This window comes from Octopus bimaculoides, chromosome Z (assembly GCF_046866305.1).
Source record: "Octopus bimaculoides isolate indiv1 chromosome Z, ASM4686630v1, whole genome shotgun sequence".
In the NCBI taxonomy this organism is placed as follows: Eukaryota; Metazoa; Mollusca; class Cephalopoda; order Octopoda; family Octopodidae; genus Octopus; species Octopus bimaculoides.
The window spans coordinates 19,980,825-20,003,017 of record NC_142944.1 but is presented as its reverse complement, the minus strand read 5'-3'; the positions used below and the strand labels follow the sequence as shown (position 1 = coordinate 20,003,017).

At 39.1% G+C, this 22,193-nt stretch overlaps 1 protein-coding gene across 1 annotated transcript in view; it reads right to left on the bottom strand.

Moving 5' to 3' along the window:
• The window catches only part of LOC106869512 (DNA fragmentation factor subunit beta), a 63,061-nt gene that overhangs the window by 5,547 nt on the left and 35,321 nt on the right, over nt 1-22,193 (bottom strand). The window contains exons 3-5 of the mRNA XM_014915278.3: nt 11,353-11,523; nt 6,055-6,134; nt 4,538-4,812 (exon numbers count right to left, since the gene is read on the bottom strand). Coding sequence (XP_014770764.1) covers nt 4,538-4,812; nt 6,055-6,134; nt 11,353-11,523 — 526 coding nt within the window. The remainder of the gene's footprint in view (nt 1-4,537; nt 4,813-6,054; nt 6,135-11,352; nt 11,524-22,193) is intronic.

The following is a 22,193-nucleotide window of genomic DNA, read 5'->3' as shown; positions in this document are numbered from 1 at the left end:
TGCCTGAAAGAAGTAATGCCACCCTGAGTAAAGAGAATGGCTGCTGGAAGACCCTTTGTCTGGCACACAAGCAGGGGAGCTCAGTCATAGCTGTCAGACAATTTCTGTGACCACATCACCCCTAACATCTGGTCACCTAAGTCCCCAGACTGCAACCTGCTTGATTATTATGCGTGGGGTGCAGTTGAGAAAGACCAACAAAACTCCCTGTAACACCAAAGATGAACTGAAGGCAAGGATTATGACAGCATTCACTAACTTAAACAAGGAAATCATCCAGAAGAGTTGCAGGAAAATACGAAGTTGTCCGGATGGTGTGGTTGAAGCCAATGGCAATTTTATTGAATAAATTTACTCCTTAGTATTTCAAGATATTTTTATGTAATTTTGGTAAATGAAATGTTAGTGTTATTTTCATTTTTGCGTAATTTAGATGGCAATATATTCACTGCAGCTTGTATATATTTGTGTGTGTGTGTATATATATATATATATATAAAACCAAATTCAACGACTGGCACCCGTGCCAACCTCTCCTTCATTGGACACTAAACTCTGCTTGCGAAGACCTGTTGAGGCAAGTGAAATCGAAATCATAATTGAACCATATTCGATGACTGGCACCTGTGCCAGTGGAGCACTAACAGCAATGTCCAGAGAAGCTGTCTGGCTTCCATGCTAGTGGCAAGTAAATAGCACCATTTGAGCGTGATCGTTACTGGCACTTGTGCCGGTGGCACATTAGAAAATCATTCGAGCGAGGTCGTTGCCAGTGCTGCTGGACTGGCTCCTGTGCAGGTGGCATGTAAAAAACACCATTTTGAGCATGGCTGTTGCCAGTACTGTGTGACTGGCCTTCATGCCGGTGGCACATAAAAGCACCCACTACACTCTCGGAGTGGTTGGCGTTAGGAAGGGCATCCAGCTGAAGAAACTCTGCCAAATCAGATTGGAGCCTGGTGTAGCCATCTGGTTCACCAGACCTTAGTCAAATTGTCCAACCCATGCTAGCATGGAAAGCGGACGTTAAACGATGATGATGATGATGATTATGATGATATATGATGATATATCATCATCATCATCATCATCATCGTCATCATCATCATCGTTTAACATCCGCTTTCCATGCTAGCATGGGTTGGATGATTTGACTGAGGACTGGTGAAACCAGATGGCTACACCAGGCTCCAATCTGATTTGGCAGAGTTTCTACAGCTGGATGCCCTTCCTAACGCCAACCACTCAGAGAGTGTAGTGGGTGCTTTTACGTGTCACCGGCACGAAGGCCAGTCAGGCGGTACTGGCAACGGCCACGCTCAAAATGGTGTATTTTATGTGCCACCCGCACAAGAGCCAGTCCAGGGACACTGGCAACGATCTCGCTCGAAAATCCTATGAAGGCCAGTCAGGCGGTACTGGCAACAGTCACGCCCAAAATGGTGCACTTCATGCGTCACCCACACAAGAGCCAGCCCAGGCGCACTGGCAACGATCTCGCTCGAAAATCCTACGACGGCACCGCACAAGAGCCATTTCAGGGGCACTGGCAACGATCTCACTCGAAAATCATACGACGGCCAGTCAGGCGGTACTGGCAACGGCCACGCTCAAAATGGTATATTTTATGTGCCACCCGCACATGAGCCAGTCCAGGGGCACTGGAAACGGTCTCGCTCGAAAATCCTATGAAGGCCAGTCAGGTGGTACTGGCAACAGCCACGCTCAATGGTTTATTTTATGTGCCACCCGCACAAGAGTCGATCCAGGGGCACTGGCAACGATCTCTACGAAGGCCAGTCAGGTGGTACAGGCAACGGCCATGCTCAAAATGGTGTATTTTATGTGCCACCCGCACAAGAGCCAGTCCAGAGGCACTGGCAACGATCTCACTCGAAGGTCCTTACACATGCTGCGGGCACAAGTGCCATTACGATATCAATTTCGCTTGCCCCAATAAGTCTTTGCAAGCTGAGTTTCTTGTCCAATGAGGGAGACGACATTGGTATGGGTCCGAGTCATCAAATTTCACTCGATTTCGATTTCACTTGCCTCAACAGGTCTTTGCAAGTGGAAGTTTAGTGTCCAATTTAACTTGATTTCGATTTCACTTGCCTCAACAGGTCTTCGCAAGTGGAAGTTTAGTGTCCAATTTAACTCGATTTCGATTTCACTTGCCTCAACAGGTCTTCGCAAGTGGAGTTTAGTGTCCAATCTAACTCGATTTCGATTTCACTTGCCTCAACAGGTCTTCGAAAGTGGAGTTTGGTGTCCAATGAAGGAAGGTACGCATAAGTGGACTGGCTGAGGCCATAGATTTAGGCCTCACTTGGCTTGCCAGGTCTTCTCACGCACAGCATATTTCCAAAGGTCTCGGTCAGTAGTCATCGCCTCGGTGAGGCCCAATGTTCGGAGGTCGTGCCTCACCACCTCATCCCAGGTCTTCCTGGGCCTACCTCTTCCACAGGTTCCCTCAACTGCTAAGGTGTGGCACTTTTTCACACAGCTATCCTCATCCATTCTCGCTACATGACCATACCAGCGCAATCGTCTCTCTTGCACACCGCAACTGATGCTTCGTAAGTTCAACTTTTCTCTTAAGGTACTGATACTCTGTCTAGTATATATACTCTTTATTCTTTTACTCTTGTACTTGTTTCATGTGACTGTGCCCATGCTGGAGCACCGCCTTTTATAGTCGAGCAAATCGACCCCAGGACTTATTCTTTGTAAGCTTAGTACTTATTCTATTGGTCTCTTTTGCCAAACCACTAAGTTACGGAGATGTAAACACACCAGCATCAGTTGTCAAGCGATGTTGGGGGGACAAACACAGACACACAAACATATACATACACACATATATACGACGGGCTTCTTTCAGTTTCCATCTACCAAATCCACTCACAAGGCTTTGGTTGGCCCGAGGCTATAGTAGAAGACACTTACCCAAGGTGTCACGCAGTGGGACTGAACCCGGAACCATGTGGTTGGTAAGCAAGCTACTTACCGCACAGCCACTCCTACGCCTATATACTCTTTACTCTTTTACTTGTGTCAGGCATTTGACTGCGGCCATGCTGGAGCACCGCCTTTAGTCGATAAAATCAACTCCAGGACTTATTCTTTGTAAGCCTAGTACTTATTCTATCGGTCTTTTTTATTTGCCGAACCGCTAAGTTACAGGGACGTAAACACACCAGCATCGGTTGTCAAGCGATGGTGGGGGGACAAACACACATACATATATATACATATATACGACGGGCTTCTTTCAGTTTCCATCTACCAAATCCACTCACAAGGCTTTGGTCAGCCCGAGGCTATAGAAGAAGACACTTGCCCAAGGTGCCACGCAGTGGGACTGAACCCGGAACCATGTGGTTGGTAAGCAAGCTACTTACCACACAGCCACTCCTGTGTCTTCTACTATAGCCTCAGGCCGACCAAAGCCTTATGAGTGGATTTGGTAGACAGAAACTGAAAGAAGCCCGTCGTATATATATATATATATATATATATATATATATATTATCATTTTTTCCCCCAGTTTCAGTCATAAGACTGTGGGCAAGCTGGAGCAACACCTTGAATTTTTTAAGCCTGGTACTTATTCTATCAGTTTCTTTTGGTGAACTTCTAAGTTATGGGGACATAAATACATCAACACCAGTTGTCAAGTGGTGATGGGAGGACAAACATAGACACACAAATAGATATATATATACATATATATATATATATATATATATATATATATATATATATATATATAATTATGTGTATTTCTTCTATCTTAATGAATAAAAATTCTTCTGATAGAATATCAAAGATCCCTATGGATCACACAGGTTGTAATCCTTTGAAACATATGTAGGAATAAAGTATGCAATTATAACATGCGTTTTCTCCATTCCTTAAATTCTTATATATATATATATATATATATATATATATATATATATATATATATATATATACAATGAGCTTCTTTCAGTTTCCACCTACCAAATCCACTCACAAGGCTTTGGTCAGCCTGAGGCTATAGTAGAAGACACTTGCCCAAGGTATCATGCTGTGGAATTGAACCCGAAATCATGTAGTTGGGAAGCAAGTTTCTTACTACTCAGCCACTCTTGCACATATACATATATATATATATATATATATATATATATATGGAGAGAGAGGGAGAGAGAGCGAGACAGACAGACAGAGAAACACACACACCTATATATATATATATGTGTGTGATAAACTAAGAGGCATGTAAATGCCAGAAAAGAAACAATTTTAAGAGTCAACAGAAGCAGATTGTCTGTTACCTGTTGAAAATGATGGAAAAATTTGTTAAAAATTAAGTTGTTAAATCAAGGTGGTGCTCCAGCATGGCCACAGTCAAATGACTGAAACAAATAAAAAAAAATCTAAGTTACCATGGCCTGTTTCATGAAAATTAACTGGTTTAGTTAATATATGTAACTAAAAACGAAATCTTAATCAAATATATTTGATGACTAGTAATATTGTTACTTACATATGGTCCAGATCCCACAAAGCAAATAGCATACAGTTTTCCCTAGTTGAGTAAGGGTTGATTTTATGTGACTTTTTACATGTATTTTCATCAAACTTCCCTTCACAGTTGAACCAGCCATCTGAGTCACAAATCCGTTCAGTTTCTGAAGCAGTGCGATCAAAATATGCTCCCTGATAAGAATTCTTCTCAAGTTTAGTTTTTAGTTGGTCGATGAGTTTTTGAATAACTTTAGAAATCTCTTGATCTACATCTTTCCTGAGTTTGGCACTTGCCTAAGGAAAAAAAGCTGGGGTTGATGTAATCTATTTTATCAATTCAAAAAGGGAAAAGCAAAGTCAACTTCAGTGGAATTTGAACTCAGAATGTAAAGATGGTCAAAATTGTACTAAGCATTTTGCCCAGTGTGCTAACAATTCTGTTAGCTCACCACTTTTAGTTCTGCTATGATTATTACACTTCGAACACTGAGATAAATTAATACTACTACTGCTCAAGTTTTATACATTCATTTCAAGTATTCTATACCTGAAATGAAGTCACCACATTTACAATGTAACCCCAATTGTCCTGGCATGTCAACACAACTGTCTGATATACCATGCTTTAGCACCACTATGTGAGAAGAAAGGAAATTTAGCATTTTATAATTTACATTTTGCATCTTGCCTTATGTACAGCTTGTTGAATTTTTTTACATAATAAATGATGAATGCAAACATACTTGCCCTATAATGGTAATGATGATGATGATGATGATGATGATGATGATGACAACGACAGTGGTGGTGGTGGTGGTATTTTCTCATAGTCCAAGAAAGATGGTTCTGCAATTTCTTGCCAAACAACCAGCACAAATGATTTGTTTATTGTGTGCTGTACATTAGCTCATTCCTTCCATCAAATCAACATTGTCTGAACAGATGCATGGTGTGCCAAATGTCAAAATGGTCACCAGAGCAATATGAGATGAAAGGTTTTGCTCAAGAACACAACACACTGACTGGTCTGGAAACTGAAACCACAATCTCACAACTGTGAGTGCAACATCCTAACCACTAGGCCATGCACCCTTACACTTACCTTACAAAATACATCATAAACTTACATCTACTAACAATGGAAGATAAGTAGACTTGGGCATAACCTTAAGGTGCCCCAATCCTTTCTTCACCACCACATCCACTTGCTACACACTTTTGCATTATATACTCTACCCAAAACTATTAATCGACCAAACTGAATTAACACGATGACCACTGCCATTTCCATCCATTCAACCAAATATGAGTAATGAAACTGAGAAGTGACTGGAACTTAAAGTTTTTATATAAAAACTTATACATTATTACTTATATAAATTATGCCCATGCTTTTAGTTTCCTGGTTGAGTCATGCCTGGATTGATTTGAAATGGTGACACTGCTATTGTATTACACTGATTAAAAGATTTCAAGTCATTTTCTTATTCTTCTCAGTCTTGGATTATATTTCTATGCAGTTATAAATATACTTACATCACTATAATATTTCTTTACACGGCTCTGTGCTTTGTAATTCATATATTCTGATTTCCTTTTAAATGTCTTTTTAACGTCTGAAATATTGAAAAACAAAAGTATCATTAAATTTGGTATAAATAACATTTCAAGTATGAAGTAATTTGTTAAATATTATCTAATGCTGACTATTGAAATTTTGATTCAAGTTATAAGCATAATTTTTACCAAGGATTAATACAAATTTTAAAACTACTTCTACTTCTGTAGGTATATGATCAGAAAGGATGATGAGAATGAGCTAGAAAATGTTTTGTACCATCAGTGAAGGCTACCATAGAATAGAATGATGGAGGGAACACCATACGCAGTGTTTATCATGAGTTACTCATTTTCAAAGAGGGCATATTGTGGGTTCTTCTGAGAGTGGACTTAGCCAGCATAAGATGATACATGGAACTGTTCATAATGGCCACAAGAAATGTTCTGGATGACCACAAACATTAACAAAACCCACAAAGTAAGAAAGGGTAAAAGAATTGTTGTGCCAGAGTTCAAGAAAATTTGTGCAGCAAATGAATTGTGAGATAGGAATTTCAGAATGAAGTGTCCATTGCATTTTGAAGTACTGTCATTGGAAAAGTGACATTCTAATAATAATCCATGCTCTCAATGAAGATGATCCAGGCCAAATAGTGTTAGTAAGATGTGTAGAAGATGCATGCATTCCAACAAAGATTGTTTGGAATGATGAGGCTACACTGAAATTAAATGGTTCAATTAACCACCACTGAATCTACTGGGGATCTGAGAATCTGCATATTATGAAGGAACATCATGTTAATTTACCAAAAGTTACAGTATGATGTGGCTTGCTATCAAAAAGATTAATTGGACCATTCTTTTATTTATTTATTTATTTATTTATTTATTTATTTTAATGGTACAGTGCTTGGTCCTATTAACTTGAACTAATTCTGACAATCTGTCGTGCCAAGTATTCAAGAGGACTTTGACAATGTGGAGTTTTATTTCCAGCATGATGGGATACTTCAACACTACCATACTAGTGCAAGGACCCACCTTGATAAAATTTTACTGAACAGGTGGATTGAATGAAGAGGTTTAGCAGACCTCATAACAATAGACTTCTTTTTATGAGAATAGCTCCCGTAGGATTTTCGAGCGAGATCGTTGCCAGTGCCCCTGGACTGGCTTGTGCGGGTGGCACATAAAAGACACCATTTCGAGCGTGGCCGTTTTCGTGCGGGTGACACGTAAAAGCACCCACTACACTCTCTGAGTGGTTGGCGTTAGGAAGGGCATCCAGCTGTAGAAACTCTGCCAAATTAGACTGGAGCCTGGTGTTGCCATCCGGTTTCACCAGTCCTCAGTCAAATCGTCCAACCCATGCTAGCATGGAAAGCGGACGTTAAACGATGATGATGATGATGATGATTTAAAGATAAAGTTCACAGTACAAAATTCACAACAGCTGATGAATTGAGGGCAGCCATTGAACAAGAATACAAACAAATACTGAATACAAAGTTTCTTGATGGCTGAGATTCCATTGTGTTGTGTTACCTATCAGCAATGCCTGGAGTAGAACAGACATTACTTTAAATTCAAATTACAATGAACATAAACAAACAAACGAAGCTTGCTTTTAGAAGCATTGAGATGTCTTAGAAAGTTAAAGAAGTGATTTTAAATTCTCAAATGCAGGATAATGCTAATAATATAGCCTGAACAGAATAAACTACCCCTATTTTGCAGAAAAAAGTGTTGGCGGCAAGCTATGAGACTCAAACACAGGAGGTGTGAGTTCGAGTCTCATAGCTGGCCGCCAACACTTTTTTCTCCAAAATAAGGGTAATTTATCCTGTTCAGGCTATATTATTGGCATTATCCTGCATTTGAGAATTTAAAATCACTTCTTTAAATTTTTAAGACATTACTTTGAAAACAGGATTCATAAAAAAATTGTCTATAGAGTCTATTAAATTTCTTAAATTTGGCATTAGGAAGGGCATTGGCGTTAGGAAGGGCATTGGCGTTAGGAAGGGCATTGGCGTTAGGAAGGGCATTGGCGTTAGGAAGGGCATTGGCGTTAGGAAGGGCATTGGCGTTAGGAAGGGCATACAGCCATAGAAACCAAGCCAAAACAGACTGGAGCTTGGTGCAGCTTACCAGTTCCAGTCAAACTGTCTAACCCATGCCAGGATGGAAAGTGGATGTATGATGATGATGAAGTGTATTTTAATAAACACTAACTTTATAATCATCCAATGTGTGTATACCTTTTTTGGTATACTCTGCGCGCGTGTGTGTGTGTGTGCACGCATGTGCACGTGCATATGTGTACACATGTGCATGCATGTATATTCATAAATACACATACATAGCAATAGGCAACATTTATGCCGACAATCCAAGACATTAAATTATATCCCACTGAGAAATGTCAGAGCATGTAAGTCATCCACAATAAGAAAGCAATAATTATGACATAGAGAACAAAGAATAAAAAAAATATAATACACTGCCTGCAATGAAGAAAATGCTATCTAAAACCATCTCTTATAGAAATTGAAGGAAAAAATAAAAAGTTCCCATAAATATGAAATTGAATAAAAAGAATTTAAGGACATGTAAAACATAAATATCAACTATGAAGTGTTTTACATAAGGAAAGCTTCATTCAATAACAAAATATGGCCATTGTTAGAAAGAAATTGCAACTTCAGTGTGGACACAACAATATGAGGAGACAACTGCACAATATATCAATAATATTACTGATTTATTTGTATAAACGTAGGACTGTTGAATGTTTTAACATTCAGAAGAGCAACAGCAATAAATAGCATTGATATTAAAGAAACAGTTGTAACATTTTCTATGTGTGAAATTAAGCAGCAGACCCAGACATTCCTCCACCATTATAAATAATCATGCAAAAAGGTCTTAGCCAAACATATACCGATTCTGTTACAAAATTTCCTATGAAGCTTCCTGATGTTTTTAAGGAAGCATAATTCCTCTATGCAAGAAAGCAGAATCTGGGGTATCAAAAATGGCAGACTTACAGCTGACTTTATATACATAAACAGGGTGAAGAAATAATAGGAGAAACCTTATAACATTTTAAGAAAAAAATTCTTGCTCAACAATGCTTCAACAATATCATAGCTGATGATCAAAGCAACCATTAAAGCATAAATTTGTTATACTCTTTACTCTTTTACTCTTTTACTTGTTTCAGTCGTTTGACTGCAGTCATGCTGGAGCACCGCTTTTAGTCAAGCAAATCAACCCCAGGACTTATTCTTTGTAAGCCTAGTACTTATTCTATCGGTCTCTTTAGCCGAACCGCTAAGTTACGGGGACGTAAACACATCACCATCGGTTGTCAAGCAATGTTGGGGGGACAAACACAGACACGCAAACACACACACATATATATATACATATACATATATACGACGGTCTTCTTTCAGTTTCCGTCTACCAAATCCACTCACAAGGCTTTGGTCGGCTCGAGGCTATAGTAGAAGACACTTGCCCAAGGTCTTCAGGAACTTATGAACCTAAGCCAAGTACCCTAAACACTAGAACACCTACTTTCATAGTCTAGCTGTATGACTTCTAAGAAATCATCAACTCAGAATATTTAATGAAATTATCAGGAGAAATTTACAATTGATAATAGTTCTCAAATATATCCATGGTTATCAATTTTATTATCTAAACCATCTGAGCTGAGCTAGTAATGTTGACTATCTGTTGGGGCAAGCGAAAGCAAAATCGTGATGGTACCTGTGCCAAGCGTCGCCTTCTTGGCACTTGTGCCGGTGGCATGTGTAAAGACATTTGAGCAAGATCGTTGCCAGTGCCGCTGGACTGGCTCCTGTGCAGGCGGCATGTAAAATACACCATTTTGAGCATGGCTGTTGCCAGTACCACCTGACTGGCCTTCGTGCTGGTGGCACGTAAAAGCACCCACTACACTCTCGGAGTGGTTGGTGTTAGGAAGAGCATCCAGCTGTAGAAACTCTGCCAAATCAGATTGGAGCCTGGTGTAGCCATCCTGTTCGCCAGTCCTCAGTCAAAGCGTCCAACTCATACTAGCATGGAAAACGGACGTTAAACGATGATGATGATGATGATGATGATGATGATGATGATGTAGCCATAGTTTTAATACATAGATGGTCTACTGAAAGCAATAATTTAAAATTGAGCATTTTAAGCACTTATAAACTGGGCTACAGTAACCAATAATTCTGGAATCAAAATCTGAATGATACTGAGGAATAACACCATACAGAATACTATAAATAAGAGGGATTCTGACTATATTTAGGATACAGAAACAGTGACAGTGCTATCACAGTGTATTTTTTTTTTTCTTTGAGACATTTATAATTCAAGCAGAAAAACATTGGGTTTTTAGAAGCTGCATTATTGGCTTTTTAAAAGTTCATTTAGATTTAATTTCAAGCTTTTGTGCATTTTGATCATGTTTACAGTGTCAGTCTTGCAACTATAGTTCACCCTTTAGTATTTAAATTATTCTGTCAAATGTAAAGGGTAAAGACTCCCTTCAGTCATGTATGACCATGGGATTGCACCTAGAAAGTTCCTCTCAGAGGTACAAGTCCAGGCAAGGTTGTTTATGGATGAGCAGCAGTTGCTCATGCATACCAGCCTCCCCTTTTCATACCACTGATGTTATCCAAGGGAAAGGTAAAGGCTGATACAGCTTGGCACCAGTGACATCACAACTCATTTCCACAGCTGAGTGAACTGGAGCAACATGAAATAAAATGTCTTGCTCAAGATCACAACAAACAGCCTGATCCAAGAATTGAACTCACTACCTTGTAATTATGAGTCCAACACTCTAACCACTGAGCCATATGTCTTACTTATTTACATTGTTTTGAATTAACCATGCATAATCTTGTAGCTTTGAGATTTCAGTGATGTGACAGTTAATTTTTAGAATGACATTATGAGGTAGGTGTGGGAGGCCACTTCTGGTCAGTTTGCACATAAAACAAGGAGAATATTTAGGTCTAATATGGCTGGTTATATTGTTAAAGGGTTATAGTTATACTTATTTAACACTCCATAGTATACATAGCCCTTTTGTAGTGTTTGATAATTAGAGTGGAAAAGTGTTTTTTTCATTTACACTCAAATGAAATGTGACAAAAAGCAGCTGTTAAGGTATTTAGTATGTTAAGCTGCATAAAAATAAGAAAGTGTCAATTTAATGCACTTTAATGTAAATCTAAGAATTCAAACCTGCAAACCAATTTTCATCTTCACTTCGAAGTTCCAAGCACGACCTGTCATCTTGAGTTTCTTTCATTACTTTCTTTATTTTCTCCAACAATTCATCTCCAGCATCTGACTTCAAAATTTCTTGCAGATCTAAACCATCTGCCTTGAAGATATTTTGGATCATGTTCATTACTGCAAAATACAAATTTTTGAGTATAAATTTAGTAAACTTAAATTAAAAATACATTTGTTAGAAAAATATAAAAATAATTAATTAACAAGCAAATATTTCCACACCACACCATATCTCTCTGGCAATCCTATACTGCTTGAAATTCCACAAGCCAAACCACCCTTACTTATATTTATTTTACAGGTTGTTATCATCATCATCATCATCATCGTTTAACGTCCGCTTTCCATGCTAGCATGGGTTGGACGATTTGACTGAGGACTGGTGAAACCGGATGGCAACACCAGGCTCCAGTCTGATTTGGCAGAGTTTCTACAGCTGGATGCCCTTCCTAACGCCAACCACTCAGAGAGTGTAGTGGGTGCTTTTACGTGTCACCCGCACGAAAACGGCCACGCTCGAAATGGTGTCTTTTATGTGCCACCCGCACAAGCCAGTCCAGGGGCACTGGCAACGATCTCGCTCGAAAATCCTACAGGAGCCAGTCAGGCGGTACTGGCAACGGCCACGCTCAAAATGGTGCATCTCATGTGCCACCCGCACAAGAACCAGTCCAGGGGCACTGGCAACGATCTTACTTGGCTTGCCGGGTCTTCTCACGCACAGCCCATTTCCAAAGGTCTCGGTCCGTAGTCATCGCCTCGGTGAGGCCCAATGTACGAAGGTCTTGCCTCACCACCTCAGCCCAGGTCTTCCTGGGCCTACCTCTTCCACGGGTTCCCTCAACTGTTAGGGTGTGGCACTTTTTCACGCAGCTATCCTCCTCCATTCTCACCACATGTCCATACCAGCGCAATCGTCTCTCTTGCACGCCACAACTGATGCTTCTAATGTTCAGCTTTTCTCTCAAGATACTTACACTCTGACGGGTATTCACATTGACATTACACATCCAACGGAGCATACTGGCTTCATTCCTTGCGAGCTTACGTATGTCCTCAGCAGTTACAGCCCATGTTTCACTGCCATGTAGCATGGTTGTTCGTACGCATGCGTCATACAGTCTGCCTTTTACTCTGAGTGAGAGTCCCTTTGTCGCCAGCAGGGGTAAGAGCTCTCTAAACTTTGCCCAGGCTATTCTTATTCTAGCAGCTACACTTTCAGCGCACCCACCCCCACTACTAACTTGGTCGCCCAGATAGCGGAAGCTATCGACTACCTCTAGTTTTTCACCCTGGAATGAGATAGAAGTTGTTTCCTGTTTGTTTGCAGTCTTTATTGCACCTGAACATCTGCCACAAACAAAAACTAACTTGCTAGTTAACCTGCCTTTGATGTTGCTGCACCTCTTATGTGTCCATAGCTTGCACCGGGTACATCTTATAGAGTTATGAACTTTCTAATCTAATGGAGTAAACTTTAATCCCCTCCCCTATCATTTGTTTATGTTTGCAGTGCTATAAACATCAAATTGTTGAATTTTTGCCATTTACCCAGCTCTCTTTTTTTTTTAATGGTTTTGCTAATAATTCTTTAGGTGACAACTTATTCAATGATTTCATTGATGAATTAATGGCAGATAAAGTTTTAGAGATATGATACGTCAATCTATTTTTTTTATGCATACCTAACATCTGGTTTTAATCTGGTCAGTTCTTTGTCAAATGACTTGCACAAAATATCTCCTGAAGAACCCAAAACTTTTAAAATTATTATTGGTCCAAAAAATACACTTGGAATAGATGTAAAGTCTATATGAGTATTTGTTTTTTTACCTGTTTACAATGAGATTTCATTACCTAACAAATTCATTTTTAATTTGAAACAAAAGGATGGAGTCAACTTTCTTCCTATATACTGACATACGTACATGCCTGGGTATACTGTTTTTGAGCAGTGTTACAACTTACTTAATGAATAAGCTGCAAAAATCAGGAAAACTTATTTGTTTATATTGTTTTTATGTCCATGTACATTCATTACTACCAACATCTTTCCTTTTATAATCTTTTTTGAATGTATTGTTTTTTTTATTATATAATTAGTCAGTTTAGATGAGATGGAGTTTGAGTTTGCACCAGGGAAAAGCACCGCTGATGCTATATTGCTTGTAAGACAGCTGCAGGAGAAATATCTAGCCAAAGATAAACCTCTGTACCTGGCATGGAGAAAACCTTTGACAGGGTTCCCCGATCCCTTATCTGGTGGTCAATGTGGAAACTAAGGATACATGAGTAGTTAGTGAGAGTTGTACAAGCCATGTACAGGGATGCTGCCAGTAAGGTGAGGGTTAGCAACGAGTACAGTGAAGAATTCTGGGTAGGGGTAGGGGTCCACCAAGGTTCAGTCCTCAGCCTCCTCTTATTCATCATAGTCTTCCAGGCAATAACAGAGGAATTCAAGATAGGATGCCCCTGGGAGCTTCTCTATGCTGATGACCTTGATCTAATAGCTGAGTTACTATCAGAACTAGAAAAGAAGTTTCAGGTGTGGAAGCAAGGTCTAGAATTGAAGGGCCTTAGAGTCAATCTAGCAAAGACCAAAATCCTAGTAAGTAGGAAGGCAGACAAATCACAAACCCCATCAGGTAGATTGCCCTGCAAAATCTGTAGAAAAGGTGTAGGTAGAAACTCTATAAGATGTACCTGGTGTAAGCTATGAACACATAAGAGGTGCAGCAATATCAAAGGAAGGCTAACTAGCAAGATAGTTTTTGTATGTGGCAGATGCTCAGTTGCAATAAACACTGAAAATGTGCAGAAAGCAGCTTCCAGCCCATGCCAGGGGGAAAAACTAGAAGTAGTTGATAGCTTCCATTATCTAGGTGACCAAGTTAGTAGCAGGGGTGGATACTCTGAGAGTGTAGCTGCTAGAATAAGAATAGCCTGGGCAAAGTTCAGGGAGCTCTACCTCTGCTGGAGACAAAGGGCCTCTCGCTCAGAGTAAAAGGTAGACCGTATGAAGCATATGTGCAAACAGCCATGCTACATGGCAGTGAAACATGGGCCGTGACTGCTGAAGACATGCGTAAGCTTGCAAGGAATGAAGCCAGTATGCTCAGCTGGATGTCTAATGTCAATGTGCATACACAACAGATTGTAAGTGCCCTGAAAGAAAAATTGGACATAAGAAGCATCAGATGTGGTGTGCAAAAGAGACAACTGCACTGGTATGGTCAGGACTGCTGTGTGAAAACATGTCACACCCTAGCAGTAGAAGGAACCTGTGGAAGAGGTAGACCCAAGAAGACCTGGGATGAGGAGGTGAGGCCCAACCTTCGAACGTTGGGCCTCACAGAGGCAATGACAAGTTTCCGAGACCTTTGGAGATATGCTGTGCTTCAGAAGACTCGGCAAGCCAAGTGAGACCATAACCGTGACCTATGCCAGTGCAGGATAACCAGCCCATTCAAGAGTACCTTTCAATCATTGGGCAATAAACTGTACTTGTGAAGACCTGTTAAGTCATGTTGATGTTTTTACATCTTCGTAACCTAGCAGTTTAGTAAGAGAGACTGAAAGAATAAGTACCAGGATTTAAAAAAATAAGCACTGGGGTTGACTCATTCAATTAAAAATTCTTCGAAGCTGTGTTCTATCATGGCCACAGTCGAAAGACTGAAGCTAAAAATATAAAATAAAAAGATACCGTTTATGGCAGTTGATTATTGTAAAGATTTAGGTCAGAGTAACCTAATAAATAATAAGAAATAAACTATTTCTTCATATACCCTGTCAAGTTATGCTCACTTCGTTTCTTTTCTGTTTTCACACAAGCTTTATATTCAGCATCTGTTTTCCTAACATACACAAGTATCACACAACATGATTTTCGCTATGAGAGAAGGATAGTCCAATCCTTGACAGCAGAGGTAAGGACTTCAGGAACATTTTCAGTCCCATGCTTATGCTTCTCTCTTCTCATTAGACCATCCGGATAATACAAACTGCCAACTTCTGTAAAGCTTACTGGGGAACTGTTGGGATATGAAGCATCCTAACTGACAGCAAATCCGGAATAATTCTATTACAGATTAGAAACAGGAGTTCATTTAATTTCTTTTCTGCTTTCACTCAACATCTTTATATTTAGTGTCTGTTTTGCTAACATACACAAGCATCACGCATGATTTTTCTCTCTGAAAAGATAGATAATCTAATTCTTGCCAGCAGAAATAAGGGCTTCTGGAACATTTTCAGTCCCATGCTTACACTTCTCCCTTCTGATTAGATCACCTGAGCAATATTAACTTCCAATTTCTGTGAAGTTTACTAGGGAACTGTTGGGATGTGAAGTATGCCAACTGAAAGCCAATCCTGTATAATTCTCTTGCAGATTAGAAACAAAAGTTGAGAAATGAATCCTGTCATACACCTACCAGCACATTAAATTCCTCACTGAATTTATTGCTAATCTGTTACTGACTTTCACTTTGCTGATAGTGCTCCTGCACACAGCATGCACAGTTCTAAAACACCAATTGTTTACACTATCTAACACTTAAGCAATGAGTCATGCATTAGTAACCACAACCTGCTTCCTCATCTAAACTAATTTTCTTCCTAATAGGCTGTACTATAACTCCTTCTGCTACTTGCATAATTTAGTTGGTTTATCTAATTTATTAATTTATGCTTGGTTCATTGCTTCATTATAGAGCATTTCCTTTGCTCTTGTAACAGTTGGCAATATTACTATGTCAGTCATCAGAATGACATCTCCCTGAACCATCCATCCATCCATACATATATACATACATACAACCATACATACATCCATCCATACATACATACATACATATATATATCAGGAAGTTGATTGTTATGGCCGGTGAGTGACCATTGGTTTCACACCTATAAAGCGCATGGCTGAAGGTACATAACCTCTCTACAATTTAAGGAAGACATCATAGTCAGTTAATTTTATAAACAAAAATACTTCTGGAATGGTTGTACAGGTGTAACAAGTGGCACGGGGTTATCTCCCATACATCAGTTCCAGCCATGGTGATATTCGAAGACACTGGAACAGTTCCATTCAACGAATGGGGAATTCCAAGCATGTAACAGGAAATGTCTTAGATGAGGCCATTGACTAAATACTTCTTACCTGGAGTTTAAAAAGGTCCCTGGGTCCATCAAGTTTTATAGGATTCTCTCTCTACCAAGCAAAGCTAACATCATTTGCTCCAATTTATATAAGTTCCTGATTATTCAAGGAACTTCCATTTAATTATGTATTGGATTCCTTCCTCTTTTAAGTGCCATTCATGGCTGGTTAGGGACATGATGTTGCTCCTTTCTGGTATCCTAAAAGGGGAACTGTGGTTGTTCAGACATTGCTTATGTCTGTGCACTGGATGTGCTACCACTGCTATTTCTTCATTAACTTCAGGCCTGATTTTATTGTTGTTGCTGGAGTAACTGCTGATGTTGTTATTCCCAGACGTGATCCCGGTGGTTCAGTAGTTGCTGGCTTAGCCGCCGTTTCTAGGCACAACATTGGTGATGTTGCTGCCATTGTAACTGTTGGCATTGTTGTCTGCTGCTTGATGTGCTCTCACCATCACCACTGCCATTGTTGTTGCCATTGCTGCTGTTGTCAGCAGATATGTCATAGCTGCCTATGCTGTTACTCTGGTTGTCATGGTGGCAACCACCTCAGCTTCATACATGACCTCCTTAGCTTCACATCGATCTCCCCATACACCCACACACACTGGGAAGTCATCTCTGCTTGCAGAGTAGGGGTGCTCACTAAAATTTCTTAATTCTGGGTGCACAACTATAAGAGACTCTTTAGTTGTGCCTTTTAAACAATTCTTTAGTTGTATCTTTTAAACAATTCTTTAGTTGTGCCTTTTAAACATCCGTATCTGTGTAACTGTGAAGTGTTTGTCCATTAATCTAAGGATAATTCTTCCCACACAAGTCTTAACATTGAGAGAGAAGTGTGGGGAAAACCAAACGACTTAACAACTTTACAGTGGCACTTCCTTTCCTGGGTGGCAAGGCCTAGCATATAGATGCAATCCTTAAACTCATTGAATATCAGAGCTGCATTGTAATAGGGGGCCTAGCATAAAAAATCTCTTGATTTGAGGACAGGTTCAAGATCCACTTGCTGACACCCTTCACTAGGAATCTGAACGTGACAGGAGCTGTGTTGATATAGGACAGCTTCTCGTTTGGCTGGGCCTGTATGAGCAACAGCCTCTTGTCGGTTGGGCCTGTAGGAGCAGGAGCCCAAGTCTAATGTAACATCTAAAAATTTTACAACCCCCACCCTCACCTCACCACACCTCCGTCTGGCTTCCATACCGACGGCACGTAAAATGCACCATCCAAATGTGATTGATGCCAGGGGTACCTCACTGGCTCCCATGCCAGTGGCACATAAAAAGCACTATCCGAACACGATCGATGCCAGGGCTGCCAGACTGGCTCCTGCGCTGGTGGCACATAAAAAGCACCCACTACACTTTTGGAATGGTTGGTGTTAGGAAACATTGCCAGATCAGATTGGAGCCTAGTGCAGCCGCTGGCTCTCCAGACTTCAGTCAAACTGTCCAAACCATGTCCACATGGAAAACGGATGTTAAACGATGATGATGATGATATATATATATATATATATATATATATATATATTTCAAACAATTGATATGGAAGGTGAAGTGTAACTAAAAGTTTTATTTAGCACAACAATCGTTTTGGCTGCCTTCTGCACTGCTCCCTAGTGGGTGGGGAATGATGTAATGACATCAGATGCATCGCACAGAGCAGGTGATGTAACAAAAGTTAAGATTTACATTTTGCTCCAAGTTAGATGCTGCTGGTATTATTGTGTGTTGCTAGTAGTTCACACACATTGGTGAAAAGAGGATACTGGTGGTCAAGAAGTGGTTGATAAAAAAATAAAAAATACAAAGAATCTAATGTGAATGGTGGGAGGTTATACTTGTGGTCAGGAAGTGGTTGATAAAAAATATAAAGTACAAAAAATCTAATGTAAATGGGAGAGGTGTGTTTAAGGTATTGGACTGAAAGGCCCTAAAGTGTGTGAAAACCTTTGATGGCTGGCTATGGCAGTCATGCATGACAGTGTGATCAAGATTTTAGTGGGGGTGTAATTTCCGTCTTTAGACTTGATGGCTGCTTACACCAACACACACATATACGCATATACATATGTGTGTACGCGCAAATAATGATGGTACAAATAAAGAGGAAGAAGCAACCACTAAAGCATGCAAAATATCCAACGGAATTTTTCATTCATTAACATTTCCAACCCATTGAATAAGCAATATTTAACCCTTTAGCATTCAAATGGAACAGAGCTATATCCAGCCCAAATATTCTTCCTGTTTTATGTTCAAACTGCTTCATCTTGTGCCTACCCAACTATGTTATTCTAAAACTAAGCAAACACATTATCAAAATCTCAAAGTAATGAGATTTTGATTAATTCAAAACAATGTGAATAAAGAAATATTATATTTGACAGTGTAATCATTTGATAAAGAAAATAAAATACTTTATCTACAAAATGAAATGGTACACTTATATTTTCAACAAAAGAACATGGCAGAATGATGCTGATTGCAAGTATGGTTTCATGTGTAGAAAGAATTCTCCAGCCAATAAAGAATTAGAAACTTTTGAAAGAGATCTTTTTGGAACTAATAAAAATAAAAAAATTCCACAAAGTGAGTAATGGATTCCAAAATACTCTCAAGGGAAGTCTACATTTCATGAGAAATTCCAACAAAATAAAATATTAGCAGTAAACAAAACTGCAAATTTAATTTTATATCATCCAATTTTACCCATTGATAACAAGACCTCTGCTACTTAAGGCCCTATTTTAGCTAGAAAAAAAAGTGTGCTGTAACTGACTCAGATACTGACATGATATTGCATGCCAGGAAATCTTTACCGCTTTTAATGATTCTACCTCGTTCAAGAAAAATGGTAAACTTTCAGTTGACATAACAATGGATCAGAATTGTGTGTTCATAGGGATATGTATTTTACATTGCATAATATATATTTCTCTTTTTAGAATCAGGTCTATACTGGGATGACTGCTTTATTGTCACCTACTACATCAAGAGGCAGGACCTTGATAAGCTTCAGAAGAATCTTATTCTTCTAATGCATTGTCTTTACATTCTCCATGCTGTTGTTGCAATTTGCTGCCCCCAACTTTTCTCCTCAGTAGCTGCAGGCATATCTTATCGTCTTGAGAAGGGTGCTTAAAATAAACACATCACTAATTTAATTTCCAGTACTTAAAGGCATAAACAAGTGATTTTCGATTCAGAATGAGACTGAACTTTCGTTTTCTGCTGAGTTTTTCATTGTTTATATACTAACTACAAGGTGATCAAGCTTTGAAATCAATCACAGTTTCTTTTGACTTTTTACTGAATGAAAATGGCTGCCCCTGCATTTGAAGCTTTTCTAGAAGAAATCTTGTTTGATTCCAACTCAGAAGACAATTTTGAAGGATTTACTCAGGCAGATATCAATGGTAAAATTATTCAACGTGATGATGAGGATGTAGACTGTGCTTACAGTTATATTGAGAACAATGTGCCAAGTGGATACTATCACCCATGGCTGGCTGATTTAAGGAAAGTACTGACCCCAAAGAGGTACATTTCTTATGCATTACATAAAAATAGTATTCATCCATTACTTTATTAGTATGCAAAGCATCAATATGTACACACAATACAACGACAGTTATAACAATTTTAAAACAGTAGGTGCTCATGTCTTTTGTTACCTCAAAAATAATGTGACAAGGGAAACTATTCTTGGGGTAAAACAGTGTGCTAAAGGTTAAAGATCACGATTGAAATCAACTTCAGTGGTATTAACCTATTTGACATCAATTTAGAAATGTGATCTAGCACCCTTACCATAATCCTACCAAAAGGCTATACTATAATACTAAGGGTTCTAATCACTCACCCTGTATACTTAAGAATGTGGTCAGTAACATAGGTAAGTTACCTCCTTGTCATTGAAGTGGCATTTAACAATAGCTATGGGGGGGGGGACAAAGATGCAGTCCACTCTGACTGACACTTTTATCAGGTGGCACTTGGCAGGTGTGGGTGGGGCATCTGCTGCATGAAACTGTTTAGGTTTGGCAGCCCAAGAAGCTGAGAGGAGACAAACCTAAAGGACTGCCCTGGGTAGCACACACTGGCTAAACTTCTGATTTGCAATGCTGCAAGTGAATACAACCATGGAGATTGCACAGAAGTATAAGTAAAAAAGTTTTGTTGAATAACATTTATCTTGAGAATTAGGGCTAAAACAGCAAGAGATTTTATAAGTTTTCTATCAAAGCGTTTTCCCAGAAATATATAGCAGAATGTTTAGCAGAAAATCTCTGAAGATTAGCTGTTCTTGCTGCAACAACTTTGTCTAGTTCATTAACCAGCACAATATTAGTAGGCTCAACAAATGTAATGGATATGATGATGGTCCTTAAATGTAATTTCAATGACCTCAATTCCTGCCCTCTAAAGGTAACTTCCTGATCAAAAGAATTGTTTAAATGACTAAAGTTATGGATTGAATATACTCCTACATACAAAACATATACTGGAGCTACAGAAAACAGCTTCAAAACTTATCAATGATCGACCATTTGATTTCAAACTTCATCCCTTTTGACATAGGTTTGAATATGTATTCAACATAAGAGGTGGACAGCCAAAGTATGCTGTTATTAAATAAGTGTAGGTGCATCTTCCTTTTGATGAGGTATCCTACATAGTAGATGATAGATCCTACATAGTATCTCAAGGCATTACATGTCACAACAGTGCACTTGTTGACAATAATTTTCCTCACATAGTTCCCATTTTACAGGCAGGTTTAGATGACTCACGGTTACATTTATGTAGACCATTAACCAAAATGTTTATGGATTCATAGTGATTTTCTTGTAGGGATGAGCTGACAGTTGGTTCATTTTGATTTTATTGAAGCCTGGGGTATGTATTCGTTTCAGCCATGCAGCTGCAGTCATGCTGGAGCACCACTGTAGTGCTGGAACAACACCAGTGTCCTTCTGATGCAATGCAAATGTATAATTGAGGGAGTGTGCAGACCTCCATTTTTTTCTGGTTTATTTATTTACTGATTTCTTGTTCTGGCTTTTTCCTTTGTGAATTGTGTATGTGCTCATGCGTGTGTGCATGTAAGTGTGAATTTGTTTGCATGCGCGCGCGCGCGTGTATGAATGTGTCTGTGTGCGTGTTTTTTCTATCAGACGATTGATGAAAATTAATTTTCAACAGAGAGATTCAATAATGTTCTAATTCAATGTCCTTATATATATATATATATATATATATATAAAAAAGAAGTATCTGACCCCCCAAAAAAGAGCCTTAATTTACCGAGACAAATTAGAAAATTTTAGAACAAAAATCGGCATGTCCATTACGAGAGAAGGAATTAACTTTGTTAACGTTAGAAGTTAAATAAATAGGCCATACTAACTTATTTATTTATTTTTGTAAAAAAAAAAAAAAACATACGTTTTTCTTTGAGTTTTTTCTTTCTCACTCGTTTCAGTATTGAGACTACGGCCATGCTGGGGCACCACTTCATAAACGAAGTAGAAACATTTCCCTTATAACAACCTTGGTTCCAAAATAAGGAACCTTGAACCCGTAGTTCTTGGTTGTGTAATAAGT